The 23571-nt window shown below is 37.2% G+C and overlaps 1 protein-coding gene and 1 long non-coding RNA gene across 2 annotated transcripts in view; one reads left to right on the top strand and one right to left on the bottom strand.

The window, feature by feature from the left end:
- The window catches only part of LOC134004709 (uncharacterized), a 478899-nt gene that overhangs the window by 341654 nt on the left and 113674 nt on the right, over positions 1 to 23571 (bottom strand). The window lies entirely within an intron of this gene.
- On the top strand, positions 5901 to 7190 carry asip1 (agouti signaling protein 1). The gene is made up of 3 exons (XM_062416307.1): positions 5901 to 6129; positions 6605 to 6654; positions 6964 to 7190. The coding sequence occupies exons 1-3, from the start codon at positions 5964 to 5966 to the stop codon at positions 7126 to 7128; spliced, it is 381 nt and encodes a 126-aa protein (XP_062272291.1). The 5' UTR covers positions 5901 to 5963; the 3' UTR covers positions 7129 to 7190.

Raw genomic sequence — 23571 nt, 5'->3', positions numbered from 1 at the left:
GATCTCTTGCATTGGTTAAAATGGTGAAATACAGAGTTCATTTCAAAATGTTACCATTTGTTCTTAAAGCCTTAAATGGATTAGCTCCACAATACATTACTGGGCTTTTTCTGTTGCTGCTCCCAGACTCTTAAATAGTGTCTTATCCCACATTAAGTCCTGCTTCACTATGGACAATTTTAAGTCAAATTTAAATACCCACTTTTTCTCTTTGGCTTTTAGTTCAGTCTGAGGTTGTTGTTGGTTTTATTCAGTTTCTCGTAACTTCCTATTTCATCAACTTGATTTTAATTTGAACATTTTAATTGTATTTAGTCTTCTATGTATTATATTATTCCGTTAAACATGAATAACTATTTTGAGGCAGATGTTAATCCATTTGCCTTGACAGGAAAGCACTTTGGGTCAACTCCTGTTGTTTGTACTATATAAATAAAAGTGACTTGACTGGACTGATGTTATTGTTCCTCCAGTTCCTCTTAAACATGTTTCTTTAGAAAATACGAGTGTGTGTGTGTGTGTGTGTGTGTGCGTGTGTTCAAAAAGACAAAGCACAGAGAAGGTTCTTTGAATCAATTATTAACCGCTGGAAGTCAGATGTTTTGTCTTGGCCAAAAACAAAAAAAAACCTAATCTCACAATCTTTGATGTAAGAACTGGTCTTACTCAAGACTGTTTGGTCAAATAAAGTTTGTTTAACCTTTTTGGACCTTGCAGTCACTTGACTGACTTTTTTATACTCATGTCTTTAGTTTCTTATAACTGAGGTCCAGAAACTATATGCGTGTTTACAAGTTTTATTGTCATTACTATTAGTAATACTAGAACTGTCCCAAATGAGAACAGGGCAGATAGGCTGACTGAGGGGGCTTTAATGCTAAAAAGCACAAATGACAGGCTTACAGATAGTCAGTGGGAAATCAATCCAAATCAGTTAAACAAAGTCCAAAAGGGGGAAAGGCAGGTCAAGTCAAAAACAACAGGCTGAAGCTCTAAATCTAAGGATCAGGCAGGACAAGTGCAGGAACAGATCAGAACAGGAACAGGAGGTATAGGGATTGGGATCTGGATCGGAGTCAGGCTCAGTACCAGTTTAACCCTAACCCAGTTTATTTTGGGGCTGGTGATCGCATATGTGAGTATTTAATGTGCAGTGTGTAAATCATTAGTTTGTACATGAACATACAGATCTAGGAAGTGCATGCAAACCTGTGTGTGGATCAGTTTATTGGTACACATAATACATACAGTATATTCATATAAAGCATAATTATATACTCCAATCAGTATGTGATAAAACAATAATGATGAGAGGTCAAATGAGGAGCTGTTGAGTATTGAGCAGTAATGCCATTCAGTCATTTGTAGGATAAAATGTATTTTTCTTCCTCACCTGCTTTTTACATCTCTCGTGCAATTATGACATTTTTAAAGTGTAACTGCAGCCCTAACTCACCCATTACTCCATCCATTATATAATTTTGAAAAAAAGGCTAAAAAGAAGTCAAGAGGCTGAGAGGGGGAGTGTAGCTGTGTGAGGCAGGAGAGCAGGATTTGCTCAGCATGATATATAATGATAATAATAATAATAATAATGGTAACAGGAGGAAGACAAACAGTGTAACAACATTCAAACCAGCCAGAAGTCAGAGCAGGCAGACACAAAAACAACAGAAAGCCTCCTCGGATCTCGCCCTGTAGCTCTTTAATCCTGCAGCTGTCTTTTCCTGCAGTTATCAGCTGGCAAAATCTTGTTTTAAAATGTTAAATCTCAGTGTAGCTGTGTGTGGCTGTCAAAATTAGTATTATTAACACCAGCAATATTAACGCCAGCCTTATGTCATGTGTTTCATTAGTCATATAATTTACAGCTTAAAGAACAGTAGAGCGCAGTTAATCTTTAAACACATTCATTGGGGGTTTTGTGCTGTAAAACTAGCTTTTATTTCCATCAGTGAAAGTTGGAAAATTGCATGTTTATGAACTTCTGTTTGAATAGAAATTAGTGTGGAAAAATAATACAGGGGTCTAACTCCATTCATTAATGGAGACCCACTGGGGACCTCCTGGAAACCTCAAAAGTTTTAGGGGGTTATTTCTCCTATTTGTCTATGCTGTGAAGTTTATATTCATGTTTACAGGAAATTATCAACACTAAACAGGTTAATGTGTTTAACGTCTGAAGTTAAATACTTAAATGCATATTTGAAAAGCCTCATTTAAGTAATTTAAGTCAAGCATCAGCAAGTGTTTTTGTTGCTTGTTAACTTTCCCTCCAAGTTTTCTGTCATTGTTTAGCCTCTTTTAATCATTCTGCCTTGAAATTGATTAATGCATTAAAGTGTGGTTTCCAAAAGCTCATGAAAAACAGCCACTCTGAGCCTTTGTTGATGCCTCAAAGTCAAACCAGGCACTAGGCACACAACAAGGTAGTTTGAGGTGTTATTTGATTTGTACAATGTGCTTGACTTGATTGCTTGATGTTTCTTCTGCTTTCAAGGAAACTGTTTAATGCTTAAAGTTATATAAAGTTGTGTATCAAACACTTAAACCCCTGTGGGTTTCAGGGATGGCTATAAAGTTTGTGGTTTCTGACTGTGAGCGGTTCAGGTTAATATCAGTGACAGTTAAGTTTTTATGAATAAAAAATGAATAAAAACCTTAAGTGAATAGATACAGAGTTGACAATATGTCTCAGTATGTGTTGGTTTTTTTGTATTTTGTCAGATAAGTAATGATTTACAACTCATTTGAACTCCAAAATATCACCGCTACATTTACTAAATGAATTAAAAGGCATTTACAGATACAGATTTACACGTTTCTAGAAATTGAGATTTAAACACAGGTATATAGAGATGGGAGACAGAGTGAATGTAAATGAATATTATCTCATTAGTCAGAATAACCTTTACAAGCAGGCAGAAATCAAGAAATAGAACATTCTTTGTTGTTAGTCAAGGGGAAGGCCTGAAGAAATCATTACCATCTAAATTTATTTGGTCTCACTTTGTTAAAAAGTGACAGCAAATGTTCAGCCCTCTTCTTCCAGAACAGCTCCAACAATGTCCAGAATGAAATGTGCCCAAACTGCAGCTGCAAAATGATTTCATTTCCTCAAAGGAGACAGTGTTGAAAATCAAGACACATGCCAAACACCAACTGCCCAGTCTATTAAATATCCAACCAAATATACAGTGTTACAGACAGTATATGGGGGAGTAGATAAATGCAGAATATAACCCAGAAATTGTGTCATAGCCGAGGAGTGAACAGTGTGTAGTGTGGTTATTTTAAAAGAATGAGTACAGATACACTGAAAACTGGGTTAATAAATACTAACCACATTTTTTTCTGGAGTCCTGGATCTCCAACCTACATGGATGACTTATAATCAAGAAAAGAGCCACATAGCCCTCCACTTGCCACATCCAACCTTTAAATTAATTCAGGTTTTAAGGCCCTTTAGATGAGGTATTTTATTACCCACTAATACAAAACAAGGACTGTGGCTAACAAGCCAGGAACCAAACTAAATTAAACACAGTCTCAACGCAACTCGACTGTTACAAAAAAGTGTAAACAAATGGCAACATTCAACAACTAAGCACTAAATGAAGTTAAAGTCACGGAAAAATGATGCTGGAACAGCAGAGAAACAGGTGAAAGAAATAAACAGCCCGGATGAACCTTACAGTTGGTCATCATGCGGAAACCCTGCAGTTCAAACTACACTTCCAACAGTGCTGCATCCTCTATTTAGCAACATCCTGCAGTATTATGACTATAATTAGCATTTGAACGGTGTGAGAAAGGTAGTAGAGTTCCTCATAATAAGACTTGATGCTTGATGCAGCACTGACACTTTTTTTTGCCACTTTATCTTTCAGTTGGAGTTTTAGTGCAGACTGAAAAACATTTATTTCTGAATGGTGGTTCTGTTTGTTTTGGCATTAAAATGGAGATTGGAAAAAACTGTAATATTGTTCCTCCCTGCTGACTTAATATCATATGTGTGATCTCAAATTTAACTATAATAACACAAAGTAGTGGTGGAGTGCTATCCCATATTAATGGCTCTCATTTCAGGTAGAGTGCAAACTGACACTCACAGATCTAAGCAGACTAAGCTTAATTATAAAAAGGCCTGACATTTTTAAGCAGATGATGAGAAATTAAAGGCTCATATTCAAATCCCCACTGATGAAATATGGTCACACTGCAGATCGCACCATTAAATTGGGATGTTGTTACCTAAAAGTGATTGATTGGTTTAGTAAGTTCTTCAGTTGTTGGTTCAGTTTTTATGAAATGAAAGCGAAAATAATAACTGAACGTAAAATATTATTCAAGTATTGCCATTTGAGTTCAATGTTCACTGAAAAAAGACACATTTTTTGCTCTCCTCTACGTGCCTATCGATTCCTCTCTCTCTCTTCACCAATACCATAATAAACAAACCAAAGTGGATGTTTGACAGGCAAATGGCTCTGAATCATGGAGTTGCTTAGTGCGAGGAGGTATTTCAGATGCTCCTGGTTCCAAAATTAAAAATCCCACAAACTTTTCCCATGGACAATGTTTCATTCATTACTTGCAGTTTAAGCACATCTACAGCTTGAATCGGTATGAAACGCTCCCGGTTAAATCATCAGTATGAAAGACAAACGACTGTGTTAGAAAATATCTGGTTCTGTAATAAAAAGTTGAAGGTACAACACTGTTTAAAAATGTCAGAGTAAAAAAAATTAATTTTACATTCTGCAGCAAGAATCAATTCACTTTAATTTCTGGGTCGCCGATGGACGATTAGTTAGCTTTAAAATAATTGCATTGAAAAATAGATAAATGCACTGGAGCTTAGTTGTCTGACATTAGTCAATGTCCCATATTACCCTAATCCACCCTACATAATACTGTCTGTAAAAATACTGTCTTCGTTTAGATTAGAGGAAAACATTTATCATAATGTAAGAACTAAGAATAATAATATAAGCATCATATGAATAAAAAACACGTAAAGCATCAATGAACTCCTGATCTTCACTCATAGGCCACAACGTCAGCCAAAGCAGAAACAATCACTAGTTACACCTGCTGCCGATAGTCGGAGCTGAATCTAAGCCCACAGGCAGCAACATTAATGAAGCCAGTGGCTATGCTGGCTGTAACATCAACATTACCAGACAACAAATGTCAAGGGCGAGGACAACTTCATAGCAAACATGAACAAATAGTTATCTACAACAAGTATTGAGATCAGGCGGGGAGTTCCGGTCTTCTGAAATGATGCGAACGCGGAAGTAACTTAAAACTGCATTCTATCAAAAGGCCACCAGGGGGCAAACGTTTTGGTGTCAAAAGGACTTCCGTCTCTATACAAGTCAATGGAGAATTCACCAACTTCTCATTTGATTTATAACCTCAGTAAACGTTTTCAAAATATGTTTATGGTCTCGATCGCTAGTTTAAAGCCTTCTTCCATGCAGTATGATGTTCATTTGTGAAATTTTGGCCTCCCTGATTTTATATGTGACGATAAAGCAGGGTATCCATTTGGGGGGGGCTACGTCGTGATTGACAGATTGATGATTGAGATGCATTGTGTCAGATTTGCAAAGAAGCATAAGAGACTCGTTATTTTTTCAAGCAAACAACACCTGGCATTTATTACCGGTATTTTGCGAATGGCGATGCATATAGGATCAATTCACAAAGCAGCAGAAGTCTGACTGTCACTGTAAACCTGCCTTCAAAATTTCAAGCAAGCAAACGACCAATTTATGGACTTTTCATCAAGGTTTTCTAATGTACAAATTCAAAATGTACATTAAATACAGATGGATGGGATCATTTTGTGGTTGTTCTTCTGTGGGTGTTCAGTGACTAAACCATTGAAACTTGTTGATTTATGAAGAGTAAAAACACTGATGCACTGATGTTACTTTTGTTTCAGAGGAAAGATGCATGCCTTCCTGATGATTGGCTGCTTTCTCCTCGCCGCTTCAGAGTACTTACTTGGCTCCGCCCACATGATCCCTGACGAGAGACTCTCCACCAATAGGGTTGTTGTAACTAACGCTCTGTCTCAAAGCCTGGACATAGGCTCACCCCCTGTTGTTATGGTTGGTAAGTATGTGAATTTAAACTTGAAACTGAAAAAGGATTGATCACTTTATTTGTAAAGTACAGAATTAATGTTAATGTTCAATTTATAATGTTCTGTTCAAGGATGAGACTGTGGTGGCAAACTAGAGCTTGCCCAAAGATAAATAATATTCACAAAATGCAAGATAGCTTTAAGATAACCAGATTACTACGAGTTAAATAGTGGCAACATTAAGTGTTGTAAGCTATACTCCATCACAAATGTATTGCTAGAAAACACATGAAAGTTGGCTCACTGTCAACTGTATTTGTGAGATTGGATGGTGTAACCTAGGATGGGCTTGTAGGATGATATTAAACAGAATACCTGCCATTGTGATGCATAAGTGAAGTATTATTATCATTCCAGTACCATTTATCATTGTATATGCTGATGATACCTTTCTTTTCTGCTGTGGAAGTTTCAGAAGTATCCTCGTTTATTGTTGTCTTTCAGAGTTACCTAAATCTGTGAAGAAAAACAAGAAAACAAAGAAACAAAAGAAGGTGGGTCAAAAATAAATCGAAAATGATTGATAATGTGATAATTATTCAAGAATTATGCTGGCTGCATTTATTGAAATGCCATCCTTGTGTCTCAGTATAATCTTAATTTAAATAGTCAATCAATAGTTATCATAGTCTTGACCATGACATGAAAGTAAATGCTTAGATATACGTAGAAATTTTAATTCACATACTGTTACCGAAGTCATTTTTCTGTCTATCTGATTTTCGCTTGCTTTTCAAACCACAGCAGCAAACTGTTAAACAACATGATCTCATGTTTTGTTACTGCTTCTCTCTTTTTCTCAGAACAAATTCGGTGTGAAGAAGCGTCCTCCTCCTCCTGCTGACTGCATTCCCCTGTGGGGAAGCTGTAAATCTCCAGGCAATGTGTGCTGTGATTTCTGCGCCTTCTGCCAGTGTCGGCTCTTCAGAACTGTCTGTTACTGCAGAATGGGCAACCCTCGCTGCTGAACGGCCAGCTGAAACCTGACCAAGCTCAGAGCTAACAGAACAAAACCAACAAACCACCTGAAGTGTGAGAGGTGAATCACTTCTTGTTCTTGGTTTGTAACTTTGCCTACAATTCACTGCATGAAAGCACTTTATCACAGAGGACTGCACCACAGTGAACTTTTGTAAAATCTTACAGGGTGTAATGCTTGTAGCACTGCTATGAAACTTACAAATAAAAAAATGTAAAGACTTTTTTTTTTTTTTTTTTACCTTAGGCTTTTAGCACGCATGAATAAAATATGTCTGCTCAAAACGTTTATATATGCTTTATTTTTACACAGAAATACATGAATGTGTATCACACTTAATTTACAATGGGCATCAAATATTTTTATGAAGCTTTGTAAGAATAAAGTTCCTCTATGTTTTATATGAAAGTCTTTTTGTTTTATTTAAAGTTTCTGTACTTCAGGGTCAATATCAAGTATTTAACTCCTTCTTAGCTGATGGCTACAATTTTCTATTGATTCCTCTGACAAAAAGCAAGTCACATGTATTTATGAATTACGTGGAATTGAGTCAAAATGAACTACAGGGTGTGTGTTCATGGAAATGAAGGAATGCCGAGTGGCTCGTGGAGTGTTTTTTCCACCTTTGGAGCTCTATATCAGGATCTATATAAACAGGCAATATAATCAAAAAGAAACCAACTTTACACAAAGTCTTAAATTCCTCTCTGCCATTCTACGAAAGAACAAGATATGTTTACTTCAACAGAAACCTAAGAGGATGTACAGCATATTTTAACTGCTAATATTATATATTAGCTGTTCAATTGTTTATTATCCTGTTTAATCAGTGTTTTAACCTTCTTATCATCTGTATTGTGTTACAGAGGGAAGTAAATTCAGCTCAGAGATCAGCTACTTCAGTTTTAAATCACTGCCTGACTGTTGAATAGATAAATACATTTCCAGGGACTTCCATGCAATGATTTCCAGTAGGTCATTGCTACATTATGATAAATACATGAATGTTCACATGGGAGATAAATAATGAAGAATAATGAGATGTTAGTGAGACCTGTGGCCTTTAAATGGTTGCTTGCATTGGAGTTGTAGTCTGGATGATCATCAGTTGGGTTTGGAGGGAAATATTTGGCTTCAAAGAGACAAAGGGGGAAAAAAGTTGCTTTACCCCTCGACAACCACCAACAAAGTAACTTTTCACCAAAGCTGCTCCTGATGCTGCTCAGTGGCCAACAACAAAGAAGAGTTTTTTCTCTGGAGTTTTAAATGCTCAAAGAGTTTAAATGCTGGATTTGCTTAAAACACAGATGAAGATGAGGGAAAAACCACAAATTAATAGAACAGACACACAGTTGGAAGTCGGATGGCTCAGACACCAGATATCACTCATCACAGCACAAGAAAACATGCACTGCTGTTTAACATCAATAATGATAATAACATTTTCATGAGCTGAGTTCCCAGGAACAACAGCAAGTCCAATAATATCTAAGCAGCATCCAAGTCAAATAACTGTAATAGGTTGTTTCACAAGTAGAACAATTGGTAACTATTTGGTAATATGGGAGTGAAAACATTCAACCAATTTATTATGTATTCTTTCAATTCAGGATAGTTTTATTATTTTTAACAAAACATTTTCTCAACATTGTTTTTAGACTGACTCGATGAGGCCTGCATCTTAATATTCTTACTTGTGTACACGTGTGAATATTGCACATTGTCAGTATTGGTATTTTTTATACATATAACAATGAATATTCTCCGGTGTAAATGAATGAGAAGTTTTTAAATAGTTTTTCTTAATAGTAATATAACGTAACGTTTCATTGCTCTTTAGATTATTGTCTAATTTCTAGTAATGGCTTGTTATTTCAAGCCCTCCTGACTTCCATCAAGTCACAACAACTTAAGTGTGTTTTTTCTTCCATTAAGTATGTGTTAGCGGTTTTCCTTTCAGGTTGCCAGGTTGCTAGTATTACTACCAAGGAGGATTTGCCATGACATTACCAGATTCAGATTGAATTTATTTGGTTAAGAAAATATTGCAACATTCCTATTCCTTCCTTTAAGGCATCTGGTTTGGAAAGAATGGGAGGAAGACAGATTATGGCGGACAGCTGGGAGACAGACAGACTTCTGAAAGGACGAGAGAAAGACGCTTAAATACTGACAGAGAGCAGATCACAACAGCTCAGGGTACAACAGCCCTTTTATTCAAAGCTGTGAACGGTTCAGTAAGAAGGAGGTCAAGTTAAGAGGGAACTCCGCCAATTGTACACTTCAAAGTCTGTTTACAGATCTCAGGGAGAACTACTACTTTTGTGGCTCCAGAGGGAGGTGACCAAAATTTGATAAATTGCTTCGAGTTTCTTCTGACGACTCCAAGTTAGCGGTCGACTTGCATTGTGGGAAACTAAAGCCAACAGTCTCCTTGAAACTACGTTCATATACGACTAAATTATAACACCAAAAACGTTTTCATAGAAATGTCATTTAATCTCAACATTAAGTAACATACTTGGCAAGATGCAAATATGGGTGATACTGAACAGTTTAATTGACTGAGACAGTGTAGCTCTTTTTTCCCCCATCAAAATATTTGATGGTGCAGATGAATGTCCAATAGTAGTAACTTTGTAAAGGTTAAGGTTATGGAAACATTGTGGTTTGGACTTTATCACATATTAAGGTTAAGAGACCTTTGCCATCATAGTTTCTAAAACTACTGTGGCTAAATTTAGGGGATGATCATCATTGTGGTCATGGTTTAAACAAACCCAATGTTAATTGGAAATGGGAACCAACAATCTGACATGACAAAGCCTGATATTTTGTTGACCCATCCATCCACCCTGACCTCTTCTCTACACATGCTTTGTCACTTTAGACTAATCAGATTTCCTCCTTTGCTCCCATCATAATTACTATGACTGCTAGAACTAGCTTTTTATCTTGAACGTAAACATATGTTGTCCTGATCCAAGAGGCCTGTTTATTGCCACCCATAAAGCCACGTTAAACCACCTTCTATCATCTGCATGCTGTACACATTATGTAGTGATGCAATGGCAGTCAGAAGTGGACATAAATACCCCTGTGCATTGAACATCTGCTTCCCCAAGGCAGTAATAAAAGCAGCTTGTTTTTTTTAAAGGAAGACGCCCATGTGATGGGAAGAGTCAAACTGGAGCTCTAATCTTGTGGTATTTTTCCAAAGCGGAAAAGCAGGATACATGTTGAGAGTCAGGTGAAAATGTGTTGAAGTGCTGAGAGACACAAACAGTGCACCGTCATGCTCTCAACGGAGCAGAGGGCCATTTAGCAAACGTCCTTTGACATTTAATCTGATAATTTTGAACCATAATATTTCATATGTAGATATATAACTTATGCATATAGTATAAGTCAAGGATAGTTTCATGAGAGGCAAAGCTCTGCAGAACATCTGGGTTTTAATGAATTTTCGCAGAAGTAGTAACACATAATACATTACATTTTTAAACAATATTGTGACAGACTTAAGACGTTTTTGATTCACAACCTCTCTAGCCGCTGCTAGCATTGAGAGAAAATAGGAGTTGCTAGTGATGGGATCTGGCAAGAGACGTAAGAGAAGGAGACAGGCACAACCTGTTTTTGGATTCACGCCCTCTGTACCTCTCTAGCTGCTGCTAGTGGTGAGAGAAAATAGTAGTTGCTAGTGACAAGATCTGGCAAGAGCAGTACGTAAGGAGACAAGCACAACCTGAAATGTCAGGTGAAATGTCTGAAAGCGTTTTTGGATGACTTGAACTTTTTTCTAGGTCTAGAGTGGCTGAAACAGCCTGTCTAAAGCTCTGGCACACAACAGTATTGTAATATAAGCAGTTACACTGAATTATGTAGTGTGGTTATGATGAATATATTCAGTATTTCAGGGATGTTCTGAGTTCCAGATAATAAGCCCTTTGTTGAGATTGGAGCAGATTTGTGCAACACAATTTGTCCGTGACGAATGATAAAACAACCTTAAAACCACCTAAATGTCATGAAGGTATCAATTATCTGCATGCCTCTGCATGTCTACTGTTACTTTCCTTCAATATTTCTCACAGATGTGACTTTTGTCTTCATCATGACACATTATTTCCAACACATTTCTTTCTTTTTCCCACTATTTACAAATGTGTCTTTCTTTTTCATGTGGGAAGTGTTGGGGCAGCCCCGTCGCCTCTCTTGACCACTTGCCATTGGTGCTTTGATTCCCAGATCCTCCTGTCCACATGTTGAAACGTCCCTGAGCAAGACACTGAAACACATGGACTGTATATAAAGGTGGATACAGCAGGGTGTGACATCACCCATGGGTTTGCGCTGGAGGCATTTTGCTACCCAGAGTTGCCCAAGGTCTGCCCTCTTTTCCATTTGCAGCCAGGACCTTACAAACAAAGACTGAAGTCTGGAAACAGGCCCCAAGTTATCTTCTGTCCAAATACTTGCTTACTGTGAAGGCAGAACAGTGCATGCTTAGCTAACGTTAGCTTAGAGCCAGGGTTTGTTTTTTTTTTTGTTTTTTTGCATCAGGCGCCTGTTGGTGCCATTGCACTTTAAGGTACTTCTGTTTTGGGTTTACAGTGGGCATCAAGCCACTGTAGTTGCCACTTGCTGAAACCAAAATTGCTTCCGGCCAGTGTTTGGTAGTACACTTTTCTTGATACCTGTGGTGGTAAATAAGAAAGCATGTTGTTTTTATAGGGACAGACAGTTTACTTTTAGTGCAGAGCCAAACAAAAGTACAAATGGTATGCAGATACACAAAATATTACTTTGAAGCTCAGTTGTGGTTAAACAAGAAAGCTAAAAGCATGAAGTAAAGGGGAAAAAATTAGGCCCAGAGAGAGATTTTAACCATTAAGCCCTGGGGGATTAATTAACTGCACATAATGTCTTCAAGTTATGAAATCCATGTGTTTGCCAGTTTCAAGAACTTTTGAAGATAACATGCAGATGAGAGATGTTTTTAAAAAATATCTCAAGGGAATAGTGTCACGGATTGACACTCAGCGGATCAGCTGTTAAGTGTGTACAGGTGTGTTTTTATGTTCAGATTCTGTCTTCAATTTGGAGGACTTTGTGACATACTTTCTGAAAGCCAGTGTGTTGACGAAGGACTGCAAATACAGTTTGAAAGCACTTAGTGAATCTATCAGCATGTGAGGTCGCTATGGTGCACTTTTCCTGCACATTTTCAAAAATCACCCTAAGAGAGCAACATCTAAAAACTCAAAGAAAACACATTTAGAAGTATAAACAATAGGTGCTTCTGTCATATGATCCGTCATGACATCATAGCGAGCGTCATTGATTGGTCATGGATATCTCTGTACCCTGTTAATACACGATTATGATGATAAACAAATTGATTAAAATATGTGAAGTACACAAAGCACCTTCAGGAAGTGCCAATACTTCAATTTGTAATGCAGAGATGGATCCTTGACATTCATTCAAACAGACATTCAGCCTGTTTTTTGTGTATAATTTCCTCATACAGTCTACCAGATTCAATAGTGCATGCAGAACAAAATTTCCCCGATGGACTTTGATTAAAAGAACATCCACCATGTGTAAAGATTGCATGCTTAATCACAGAGATACACAAGGAGCTAATTGTTGCACCTAAAAGTACATTCTTTCCAGATGAAGCGTCACGTGTCAAGCTCCTACAAGATCAGATATATCGCTTTTGATCCATAGTTTTTCGTTCCAATTTGTACTAACACATTCTGAACTAAAACTATAACACAGCTTGCAGTAGTCAGACCATGACGGTGACATGTTTGTCATATTTATGTTATCTGATGCGAGCTTTCATGGAAGGTGGAATGAGTCACACTTGATGTGAAAAGCAGCAGGTGCAAGCAGTTAAAGAGGCAGAGCCGGCAACAGATGTTCTCAAGTTCAAAAGCATTACTGTGGTTATAAAAAAATAAAAACACTGGGGTAATGCAATTTTTTTTTTTTATCACAACAATTAATTTTAAAATACAAACTATACAGCCCCAGATAAAATCACTTTTAAAAAAATGCTCTGTCAACCAGTTTCTCTGGAAATAAAAGTTTCTGTGTTCTGACTTTTTGGAATAACAGTGACTCTTCTTGGAATCAATGTAAACACAACCCTACTTCAAAACCAAAAAATATTAGGCAACAGCTGTTTCATGTCTTAGTTTTAGTGATTAGTTTCTTCACCTGCAAGCTACACGCATTATGGTGTAGCAGCCAATAACGTAATAAATGTGCCTGTTTTGCCAATAACGTAATACGTTATTACCCAACAGGCATCTGAAAGGCTTTTCATGACTATGTTTTTGGTTGAAAAAAGTTATGGTTGTGTTATTTTTTTACTCTTTGTAAAACTTAAAAACAGGTTTATTTGACCCTAACGAACAAGTGTTATTCAGTTATTCGAAAGACCTAATAGTAGACTAATGGCGCTTTTCCACTACACAGTTCCAGCACGGCTCGACTCGACTCGGTACGGTTCCAGGACAGACCTTTTCCATTACAAAAAAGTACCTACTCAACGTGGGCGGGGTCATCATAGCACGGCTCTGCGAAACTGCAGTGACTTCGTTTTATACGCGACACAAAACACATAAACAATGGAGGACATTGAGGCAGTGGTGTACTCGCTGCTGTATGTGGCTTTCTGTCACACACAAAGCAAGAAAATTGAGCCGTATGGCTGTAACTATGGTTGTAACGCTGTTGCCGGTATTTAAAAATGACGGGTTTTATTCTTGTGTGGGACGGCTCATGACTCTTCCAGCGACAACTCTTCTGACCAATCAGTGGCCGGCAGCCTGTTGACATCACATTTAGTATCGGCTCGGCTCGCTTGGAACCTCACCAGAGCAGGTACTAAAAAAGTACCAGGTACCAGGTACTTTCCCTAGTGGAAACGCAAAACAAACAGAGGCGAACCGAGTCGTGCTGGAACTGTGTAGTGGAAAAGCGCCATAAGTGCCATGGAAGTGTAACACTTAATATCCAATAAATGAAACTTAAATAAAGTGATATCAGTATATTATTCCGTTATTGGCTCCAGTTATTACATGTGTAAATAATTCTTTTTTACCAGGCCAATATGATAATAACCAGCCAATGACGTAATAACTTATTGCGTTATTGGCAAAAAGTTACCATATTGGTTCAGGACTCTTTATTACGTTATTGGCAAGTTATTACGTTAATGGCTGCTACACGTGGCAAAAACGTTCTGAGTGACTAATGACAATGATTGCAATTATTAGACATTCAATCAATCAATCTTTATTTATATAGCGCCAAATCACAACAAAAGTTATCTCAAGGCACTTTACACATAGAGCAGGTCTAACATCTGACCACATTGCCAACATGCTGCAGCTCTCACATACCAAGAAGCTTAAAGCTGGGTTAGGGTTAGGGTTAAAACTGGTCATGGTCAGGACTGTGCCCACTCCAATCATACTAGTTTCCCTCTCGTCTGCCCATAAAATTAGCTACATTTCAAATTTGTAGATAGACAACCTTTCTAGGATGTATTGTCTTGTCCTCAACACCAACAAGAACAAGGAGTTAATCCTGGATTTCACAAAGAGAGCCCTCGCCCTGTAACTTCTGTGGGTTAAAGGTACAGTGTGGAAGGGTTGACAACAATGGCTCTTTTCATTTCATATTTCATCACATCACTGAAGAAATCAGCCTCTTGCCCAGGGCTGCAGAGGTCTTGTGTAAAGTGTCCTCACCAGAGTTTTAACTGTGGTATGAAAACACCACACTAAAGGAGAGGAAGACCCTTCGGGGGGCAATTAAAACTGCAGAGTGGATCATAGGAACACAGCTCCCCTCCATGGACACTGTTCAACCACAACAGCAGGAACATACTGCGGGCCATTCTCAAAGACCCACTTCATCCTGGACACTCTCTGTTTGGGTGGAGAAGCTCCAGAAACCAGCTTAGACACCACCGACCAGAGAGGATCAAAACAAACAGGAAGCACTTACGCAACGGTCAACAGACTACTTTCAAAAGACAAACTGGTGTGAAATACCCCCCAAGGGTGAAGTGAGCACATATAGCTACCTGAGGGGGGAAACGTGCCAGTCAGTTACCACCTCCACCTCTTCAAACAAGCTAAACAAACACAACAGTAATTCAATTTTTATTTTTATTGCTGGCAGCTCGTCTGGTGACTTATAAAACAAAGTATGTGGGAGCAAGTGAGGGCTTTTGCTAGTGCAAGTATATTGTTTACAGACCTCAAATTGATGGAATCCACAAATGAATTGGCACTTTGAGTTCATTTGTCTGTGTCAAACACAGATATGTCTATCCTTTCTCTGCAGAAACCTGAGGAGTCAATAGTCTTCAAGGATAACTTGGATCACCTCCTCTGGCTGCAAGACTAGAAGAGCTTTAGTCAGTCAGCCAGTCTTTGTCTTTCTCTCCCGTTGCCTCCACCCATTAGGATTGTTTTCATCTGGTCCATCCAAACTTCTGTCAGCTTAATTTCCTGTGTTACATTAAGCAATGCACCACATTACATCTTGTTAAATGTTTTGGTTTAACAAGACAGGTAGCACCCAGAGGGGGGAAAGAAGAACAGCTCACATAGACAAAGTTTAAACAATTAATCTCCAAGGTTTTAATAACTATATCATGCTTTCAAGTAGTAGAGATTCATGTGTTTCCCAGTTCCAAGGATGTTCTTAAAGATAACATGCAGTTGTTTTAATAGGTACAGAGGGACTACCACTCAGTAGATCAGCTGTTAAGTGTGTATAAGTGTTAAGGTTACGGGTTCAGATCCTGCATCCAATTTGAAGTATTTCCTGAAAGCCAATATAGCGATGAATGGCTGCAAACGAATTTAGAAAAACAAGTAATTTAAAAGCTTAAGTGTTTACAGGTGCAGAGGTCACAGGTGCAAACTGATTTTTGAAAGCCGGTATGCTTTCAAAGCTCTCAGGTGCATTAGGGCAGTTTTGAGAGCATTTTGTACTCTCATGTGGCCTTGATATGAAGTGTTTTAAAGTACAAGCCATCAAGCAGTAGTCCTACAGGAGGGAATTTATCTTTTCCGCTGCTGATGTGAAGCAACATCTGTCCTTTCTAGGAGGGTTCTGACACACACCAATTGCTAGGGGCCATTTATAGCTCTACAATGGGCCCTCGTTACTGATCTTACCATCTTTTCAGGTAAGGTTCAATTGCTGTTGACAGTTATTAAATCATGAAATGTCTGGGGTTTAAGGAGTGTTATTGTAAGTAATGTCATCCAATCACTGCTTGTTGTTCACTTATTTCACATTCAATCTTTACAGCTGCACAACTGGACTGTGTGTGTGAGCAGTGTGAGAAGTAATCAAAAAAAGGTCTCCTCCAGACATGTTTTAAGACATAAATAAACTGCAGAATCATTTCTAATATCGTTTTTTCCATAAAACAAGTTTGGGACACATGGGTCATTCCATCTCACTGAAAAATATATTAATTAAAAGTGCAACATGTCTCCAACTTCAACACTGCTTCACAGTGAATGTGCACTGGAAGTTTCAACTTTCACTTGTGCAGGTTGCATATTGGACCACGATTGGCATCCAAACTAGTACATATACCACAAAATAATTCCTGGAGATATAAGTACAGAGAAAGTTTCCTCCTTCAGCAAATTACTGTGATAACAGCCTTTTAGTGACAAACTCTGCAGGTTGAACGTGAAGGTTATAATCCAGGTGAGGTAACAATAAGTGAAACACATCTTTTGAGTCGAGGTGGCCAGAAACAGCAAGAGCAACAGGAACATTGAGTTCATCCTCCGTCTACAAATGTCCACCTCAGATTTTGTAACTTTGATCATGTTTAACATAGACATCGAACATCATAACAGTAGGCAATATTAATAACATACATTTTTTTTGTATATTTATTACATATTTTTACGTATTATCTACAAGCTGAGGAGGCCATAAAGTTTTGGGAGAAAGACTAAAACACTTGGTTTTGGATTTTTAATGGGATTTGTTTGACTATAAGAAACATATAGAACAATGCCAGCTTTATCCTTAAAAGGACAGGTTCACAATGTTTCAAGTCTGTCATAAAACAGTCCATATGAACAGTGAAAGAGATTTTCGTGGCTGTAATCATTCCTCCTGGCTACTAAAAGATTCCCTTTGTGTTTCCCTGTTGAGCTGCGGTGGAAGTATAGTAATAAAAAGAGGAGCTTTGACACTAAAGAGACTTTAACATTGTATAAATATCTATTTGATTTGACTCATTTTGACAGTTAAAGCTTCGTATTAGCTTCAGATAAATTTACATTTTTGTACAGGATGAGGACTGTGGATTTTGGCCTTTTTTTAACACTGAAAGTGGTTTTCCTGGCTGTAATCATTCCTCCTGGCTACTAAAAGATTCCCTTCAAATGTGCTTTTAATGTAAAGTGATGGGGACAAAAATCCAGTGTGTCCACAGAAGCTTATATGAGGCTTCAGCAGTCTGAGTTAGTCATATCAAGTGGATATCTGCCACATTTACAGTCTTTGTAGCATCAAATTCCCGCTTAGTGTCTCTCTGTTGAGCTGCGGTGGAAGTATAGTAATAAAAAGAGGAGCTTTGACACTAAAGAGACTGTAACATTGAAAAATATCTATTTGATTTGACTCAGAATCAGTTAAAGCTTCATATTAGCTTCAGATAAATTTACATTTTTGTACAGAAGGAGGACTGTGGATTTTGGCCTCCATCACTTACAACAGGAGGAATGATTGTGGGAAGAAACACATATTTCAGTTATCATTTGGACACCTGACTATTGTTTAAAGGCAGACCTGAAAAATGTCAAACTTGCCGTTTAAGCAGTTCCAATGCTGAATATTACATTGACAGTTTTATTCTTTAGTGCTGTGTAGAGGTCACTTTGTTTTTTTCATCTAAGCACAACCAATGATGTCAAATTGTACAGGTTTACCTAATTTGGCCGTACAACCTACAAGCTGCCACTCAGGCAAAGACAAGATGAGATTCATGAGTTTGGCTCTTAAATAAGCATTCTGGTGGATTACAAATTACAAAGCTTATCTCACTGAGCAGCAGCAAAGCCCTTTCTGTCAGCACCGCACATCATAAATTATTTATACATGAAAGCAGAGAAACACAAATCTGTGTTTTATCAAGACTTCATCTTTCTACAACTTCCCTTCTTACTTCAACAAGCGTTTAAAGTATCAGCTATATGCAAATTAAAGAAGTATTACACTTACTTTTGTAAAGTTTGGGAGTTTAGGAGAGACAGATTTTAAATGAAAACAGAAGAGTGGTGAAATGAAGAGAAATCATAGTGCCTATGGATCCGAGAGCATCTTTCATTAGACCCTCCTTGCATGCTAAATGTCTACAGCTGTCAAACTCCATGCCACACACACACTCCCTGCCCCGGGCTTTCTGTTACAAATTTGTAGTCTCTGAGCTGATGGTGAGATAACCCTTATGACATTATGTGGAGTTTATTTTCTTAGAAAGCTACTCCAGAGCCACAGAGGACATTACAACTATGTTCACAGGCTGCGTAGTTCTCGTCGTGATGAAAAAATTATGATCTCCAGATGTGAGATCTGAAGATGCATACCTGTTACTTTTGATGATTTGTTTGCGTGAGAGAAAAGAGTTGAGAAAAGTCGAGAAGATGAAGAGAGAAGTTGTTTTAAAAGGTATTAAAATAGCCGAGGAAGAAACAGAAAGAGGTTTGATTCACGGGCTAGTTTTCAGATTACGGCCTCGGACCACAAAAGGCCTCAGACGACGGTCACAAGTTCCAATTTTTTTTATTTGGATTATTTACATTTGTTGTAAAGGCCTCTGGCACCTTCTCAATGGAGACAGAGGAGTCAGAATCAACACCTTCATCGCACAGTATGCACCAATCATTAAAAATAACAGCAATTTAACATCATAAAAATCAGACAGGGACAAGAGAGGGGAAGCAGGTGGAGAAAAAGGAAGGAGGAAGGCAAAGTGTAAAGAAGAGGAGGGTGGAAGAAACAGGAGGATTGGACAGGAGAGAGAGAGCCTAAGGTTACATATTTACCTTCGAAGGTAAAAGTAGTTAAACAACGAGCCTCAGGTTAGTTTAAATAAGTCCAATTCAAGCCCAACATTCATGAGCTGCTTGTTTGGGAGAGAAAATTAAAGTCAAAGATGAATCTGATCATCTGCAGTAGCATGTTTTGGTTCAATGTTCATCTGTCAAACACACCAATAGTTGTGAAAGCACTTCTTTTTTTTGCTGTAGCTCTTTACATTAACTGATGTGTAAAAAAAAATCTTAGTAAACCTTTTGTAATTTATGGTTATGCATTGGGACTATAACGTGAATGGCATAGCACCATAAACACATTTACTGTAAATATGGCAAGTTAATCCTAAACTGAATAAAAAAATGTTTGGTTTAGCTTCTCCTGGAACTGTTAAGTTTGTGGCAATTTTTTGGGAGAAAGCAAGAAATAATACTTTTTCAAATCAGTTTGGCCTAGAAACTTTTTTAGCAATTTAAGCGCTAGCCATCATTAGAAGATCAAAATCAAATAAGTGGGCCATTCTGTCACAGTGGAAAGAGTACAATAGAAAAAAGACAATAAAAGAGAAGAGTGAGAAGAAAGTATACTAACATCATTGATCAAAACCTGTGTAAATCCCAATTGTAATTTATTTCTCTTTACTTTTAAGAGGAGATGAGCTGCAGGGAGAGTAGAAACAATGAGAAGGGAGTGAAGGAATTAAAGAAGAAACAGAGGGAGTATGGGAATGGAAAGAACAAAAGGTAAACGTAGTAAACTGTAAAAAAAAAGCAGAGGGATGAAAGCGATAAGGAATAAGACATGCATCAAAGAGAAAAAGTTAGAGGTAAAGAAGGATGGAGAGAGAGAGAGGGAAGAAAGATATGGGAGCAGACAGGAAGTACAGAAATTAAAGGCAAATAAAAGAAGAAAGACAAGCAGATGTTTAGAATAAAGTAAAGGTTTTCAGGGGATAGGAAGGAAGCTGGTAAATAATACAGTTTGAAATAGGGGGGGAAATGAAGGAGAGAAGGTTGAAATAGAAGAGAGGATGGGAAGGGATTCAAGACAGAAGGAGAAGAAGAAATGAAAAGAAGCAGAAAAGTAGGTTCAGAGGGGAGCAGAGTGGGTGGAGACAGATGCACATTATCAACAACAGCAGCACAACTACCTCCATGTGTTCTTCAACCTGTTATTACTGAGACGTACAACACAGTGGCAACATAGTGATGATATGAGTCTTTACAAATCACCCAACTGTGTCTCCTAGAAATTATGTTCATATACAACTAAAGTGCATCAAATAACACTGAATGCTGAATTACCGTAATAACCGGTGTAGAAGTCGCAGTCTATTTTGGGGGATGTCATGTCGCTTTTTTATTAAAGACTGGTTCATTTAAATGCACCAGTAGATATTATTTTTAACACATATGTTTATATTCCAAAACTTTCTCAATTTACTTTTATTAAAAACACATTTAAAAGACACATATTACACCTGAAACAGTGTGTCGGGTTAATGGTTAATGGTCCGGTAATGATTTGATTAACTGAACTAGACTAGTATATTAACTCAGAAAAAAAGAACATAACTTTACATATTTGATACAGTGTGTAGTTGTACGAGTCCCTAAAACTCTTCATCAGAGCTGTTCGCTATGCGCAAATTTTGTACTATACTTCTGATCAACACACTGAATCACCACCTGCCTGTGAACCTGCCTCGTTTTTTTCTTTTTCCTTACAACATACAGTAGTAACGGGCCATCAATAGCCTATCTATTTTCATCAGCTGCAGACAGTTTATAGGACGTTATAGTTCATAAATGTGGACTATTGTTATAGTTGTTGTTTATTGTTCTTAGTGTGGACAGCCTTTTACATACCTATACACATATCCCTGTATTTTAGTGGTGAATGGGACATACTGGTGTATAAGATGCACCCCACTTTTCAATGGAAAAAAAAATTGCGTAAAAGTTATGTTTTTTCTAAACATAATGAAAACAATTTTGTTTATTGATGTATTTGAAGAGTTGCAAAAACGTTGATTTTTTTTCTCACCCAAATATCAATTTTGGCAGTACAATATCCATTTGTAGAAACTACAGCAATATTAAACTTTTCATGGTTGTTTAGTCACTTGCAGGACTTTAGGGAAAGTTTATGGCCTTGGTTTAATATAGAGAAAAAAGTCGACCATGTTAATTAACATTAAAACCACTTCACTATCTTTCTTTAACTTACACCAAAGTGCTTTTGTTGCCAAACTGCAAACTCAGGTCTGTTGCGTCAGAGTCCTGCATCGCGTACAATCCCCATCCACCACCATATATAAATGTAGCTTCATTTATGTGAAAAAAATGTTATCTGTGACTAAGATCCAGGTAATGATTATGTTTGTCAATGCAAATTAATTTGGAAAACAGTTTAGTTTTATATGAACCTAATTTCTGGGAGACAGGGTTGGATTACCTTTAATGCCTACAAACCCGTAATATACTTTCATAACAATGAAATATCACTCAATACCTTCAATTCAAAGCCATATATTTTACATGTTGTCAGTTGTCCACTTACACAAGAGACAGTTGTGAAAACCCAACCACAAAAAGACAAAATTCACTCCTGAGAGTGATGCTTTCAGAAGATGACTTTCATTTTCCAGGCGTTGGAGTATCGTTGAACAGCAAGAAAACTGCAGCAAAGGCAACTTTAGTACAACTTTAAACAAAATAAACCTTATCATGGATGACCTGTAAAGCAAGTTCAAGTCTTTTAAGATTACTTATATAATGAAATACACCAAAGTAAAACCAGTGTCTGCTTGGAAAGAAACAAACCCATCTAAAAAAAAACAATCAGCAGTAAAGTGAAGTTCAGTAGTTTGTAGTCTGAAACATGAAAACTACCAGCATGATCTTTGCTGTGCATATGAATGCAGCAAATTTAATTTCACTGCCTTTCATTTCTGCAACAGCAATAATACAAATTATAATTATAACAATTAAAATAAAAGCTAATTATAAAAAAAACAAAAAACATGTTTTGTATGAGCTTCAAATGACAGTAATCTTCTTTCGTCCTGCAAACCAAATTTGCACAAGTGTTTCAGATTCAGAGGTCACTAAACAGGGTTTGGCATAATGACTTCATCAAATAAATTATTAGTGGTTTTGTTGTCTTTGTATTGAAGCCTCATGTTTCCAAGTTTGATCTTTAAAGTCAATTTGAACCTTTATAACGTTGGATATATAATAAAACCCCATCTGTGTTATTTGCTCATAACTCAAATGCACAAGTAAAAAAAATTAAACCAAATAAATGTTCCAACAACTTAAAATATAACTTTAAGACAATCAACATGTTTGTAATCAATGCCAAATAAATATCAGAGTCTAAAAAAACCTTAACAAAACCAGCTCTGAACAACAAATGACCCCATGTGCGGACCTGACCCCGAAGTTCAGAAATGATCCATTGTAAGTGACATCCCAGTTTAAAAATGTGATTATTACATGACAGGGGTCACTTTCATCTGATGATGTCATAGTATTAATAACCAGAGTAGTTGCATTAATACGTTACTGTCACAACAACATTTTCAACCCATTTTGAAAGACTCATTTAGACGAGTTATCATATAATCCTTCTGTTTAATACACTGCATTAGAGCTGGGCAATAATTCACTATTATCATATATGTATCAACTTTTAGCACAAAAATAGTATCATATCATATGTTCCAACTGTAATAATAAAATGTAATACATAAAAGTGGGGGGAAAAAATCATTACATTTAAAGGGAATGTAACATTTTAGGTTTCCATAATATCCTCATGATTTCCCTGGAGGTTTCAAATTACTGTTATTTGGCATTTTCGCAAAAAAAATAGCTGTAAAAAAATAATCAAGTAAACATTAATTTACCACAGTACAGTTACGTACACAGTATGTTGAATTATATGAGTGCTTGTAGACACATTTCACATATTTGCACATTGCTCCGCTGCACATGGACTAAAAGACTTTAATTAATCAATTTAAAAACATAGCTTGTTCCAGGGAACCTCTTAGGAAATCATTCTGAGACTAAAAGACTCCACTCAGTATAGGGTGCAGATCTCTGCAAGGTGTGCACAGTCAAAAATGGGGGCAAATATAACAAAAAAAGGGATTAATTCAACTCGTATCGTACCTAACTTTTATGGATCATAACATATTGGGTATGGGATTAATCTGAAGATGCTTCGGTTCAAAATGAGATCAAACTTTTGTATGAATGATGGGTCCAGTAGTTTGTGAGATTAGCTGTGGACAGATACACACATGGACACAAAC

Source organism: Scomber scombrus, chromosome 3 (genome assembly GCF_963691925.1).
Source record: "Scomber scombrus chromosome 3, fScoSco1.1, whole genome shotgun sequence".
Taxonomy (NCBI): Eukaryota; Metazoa; Chordata; class Actinopteri; order Scombriformes; family Scombridae; genus Scomber; species Scomber scombrus.
The sequence above is the reverse complement of the archived record's forward strand: the minus strand, read 5'-3'. Positions and strand labels throughout refer to the sequence as shown.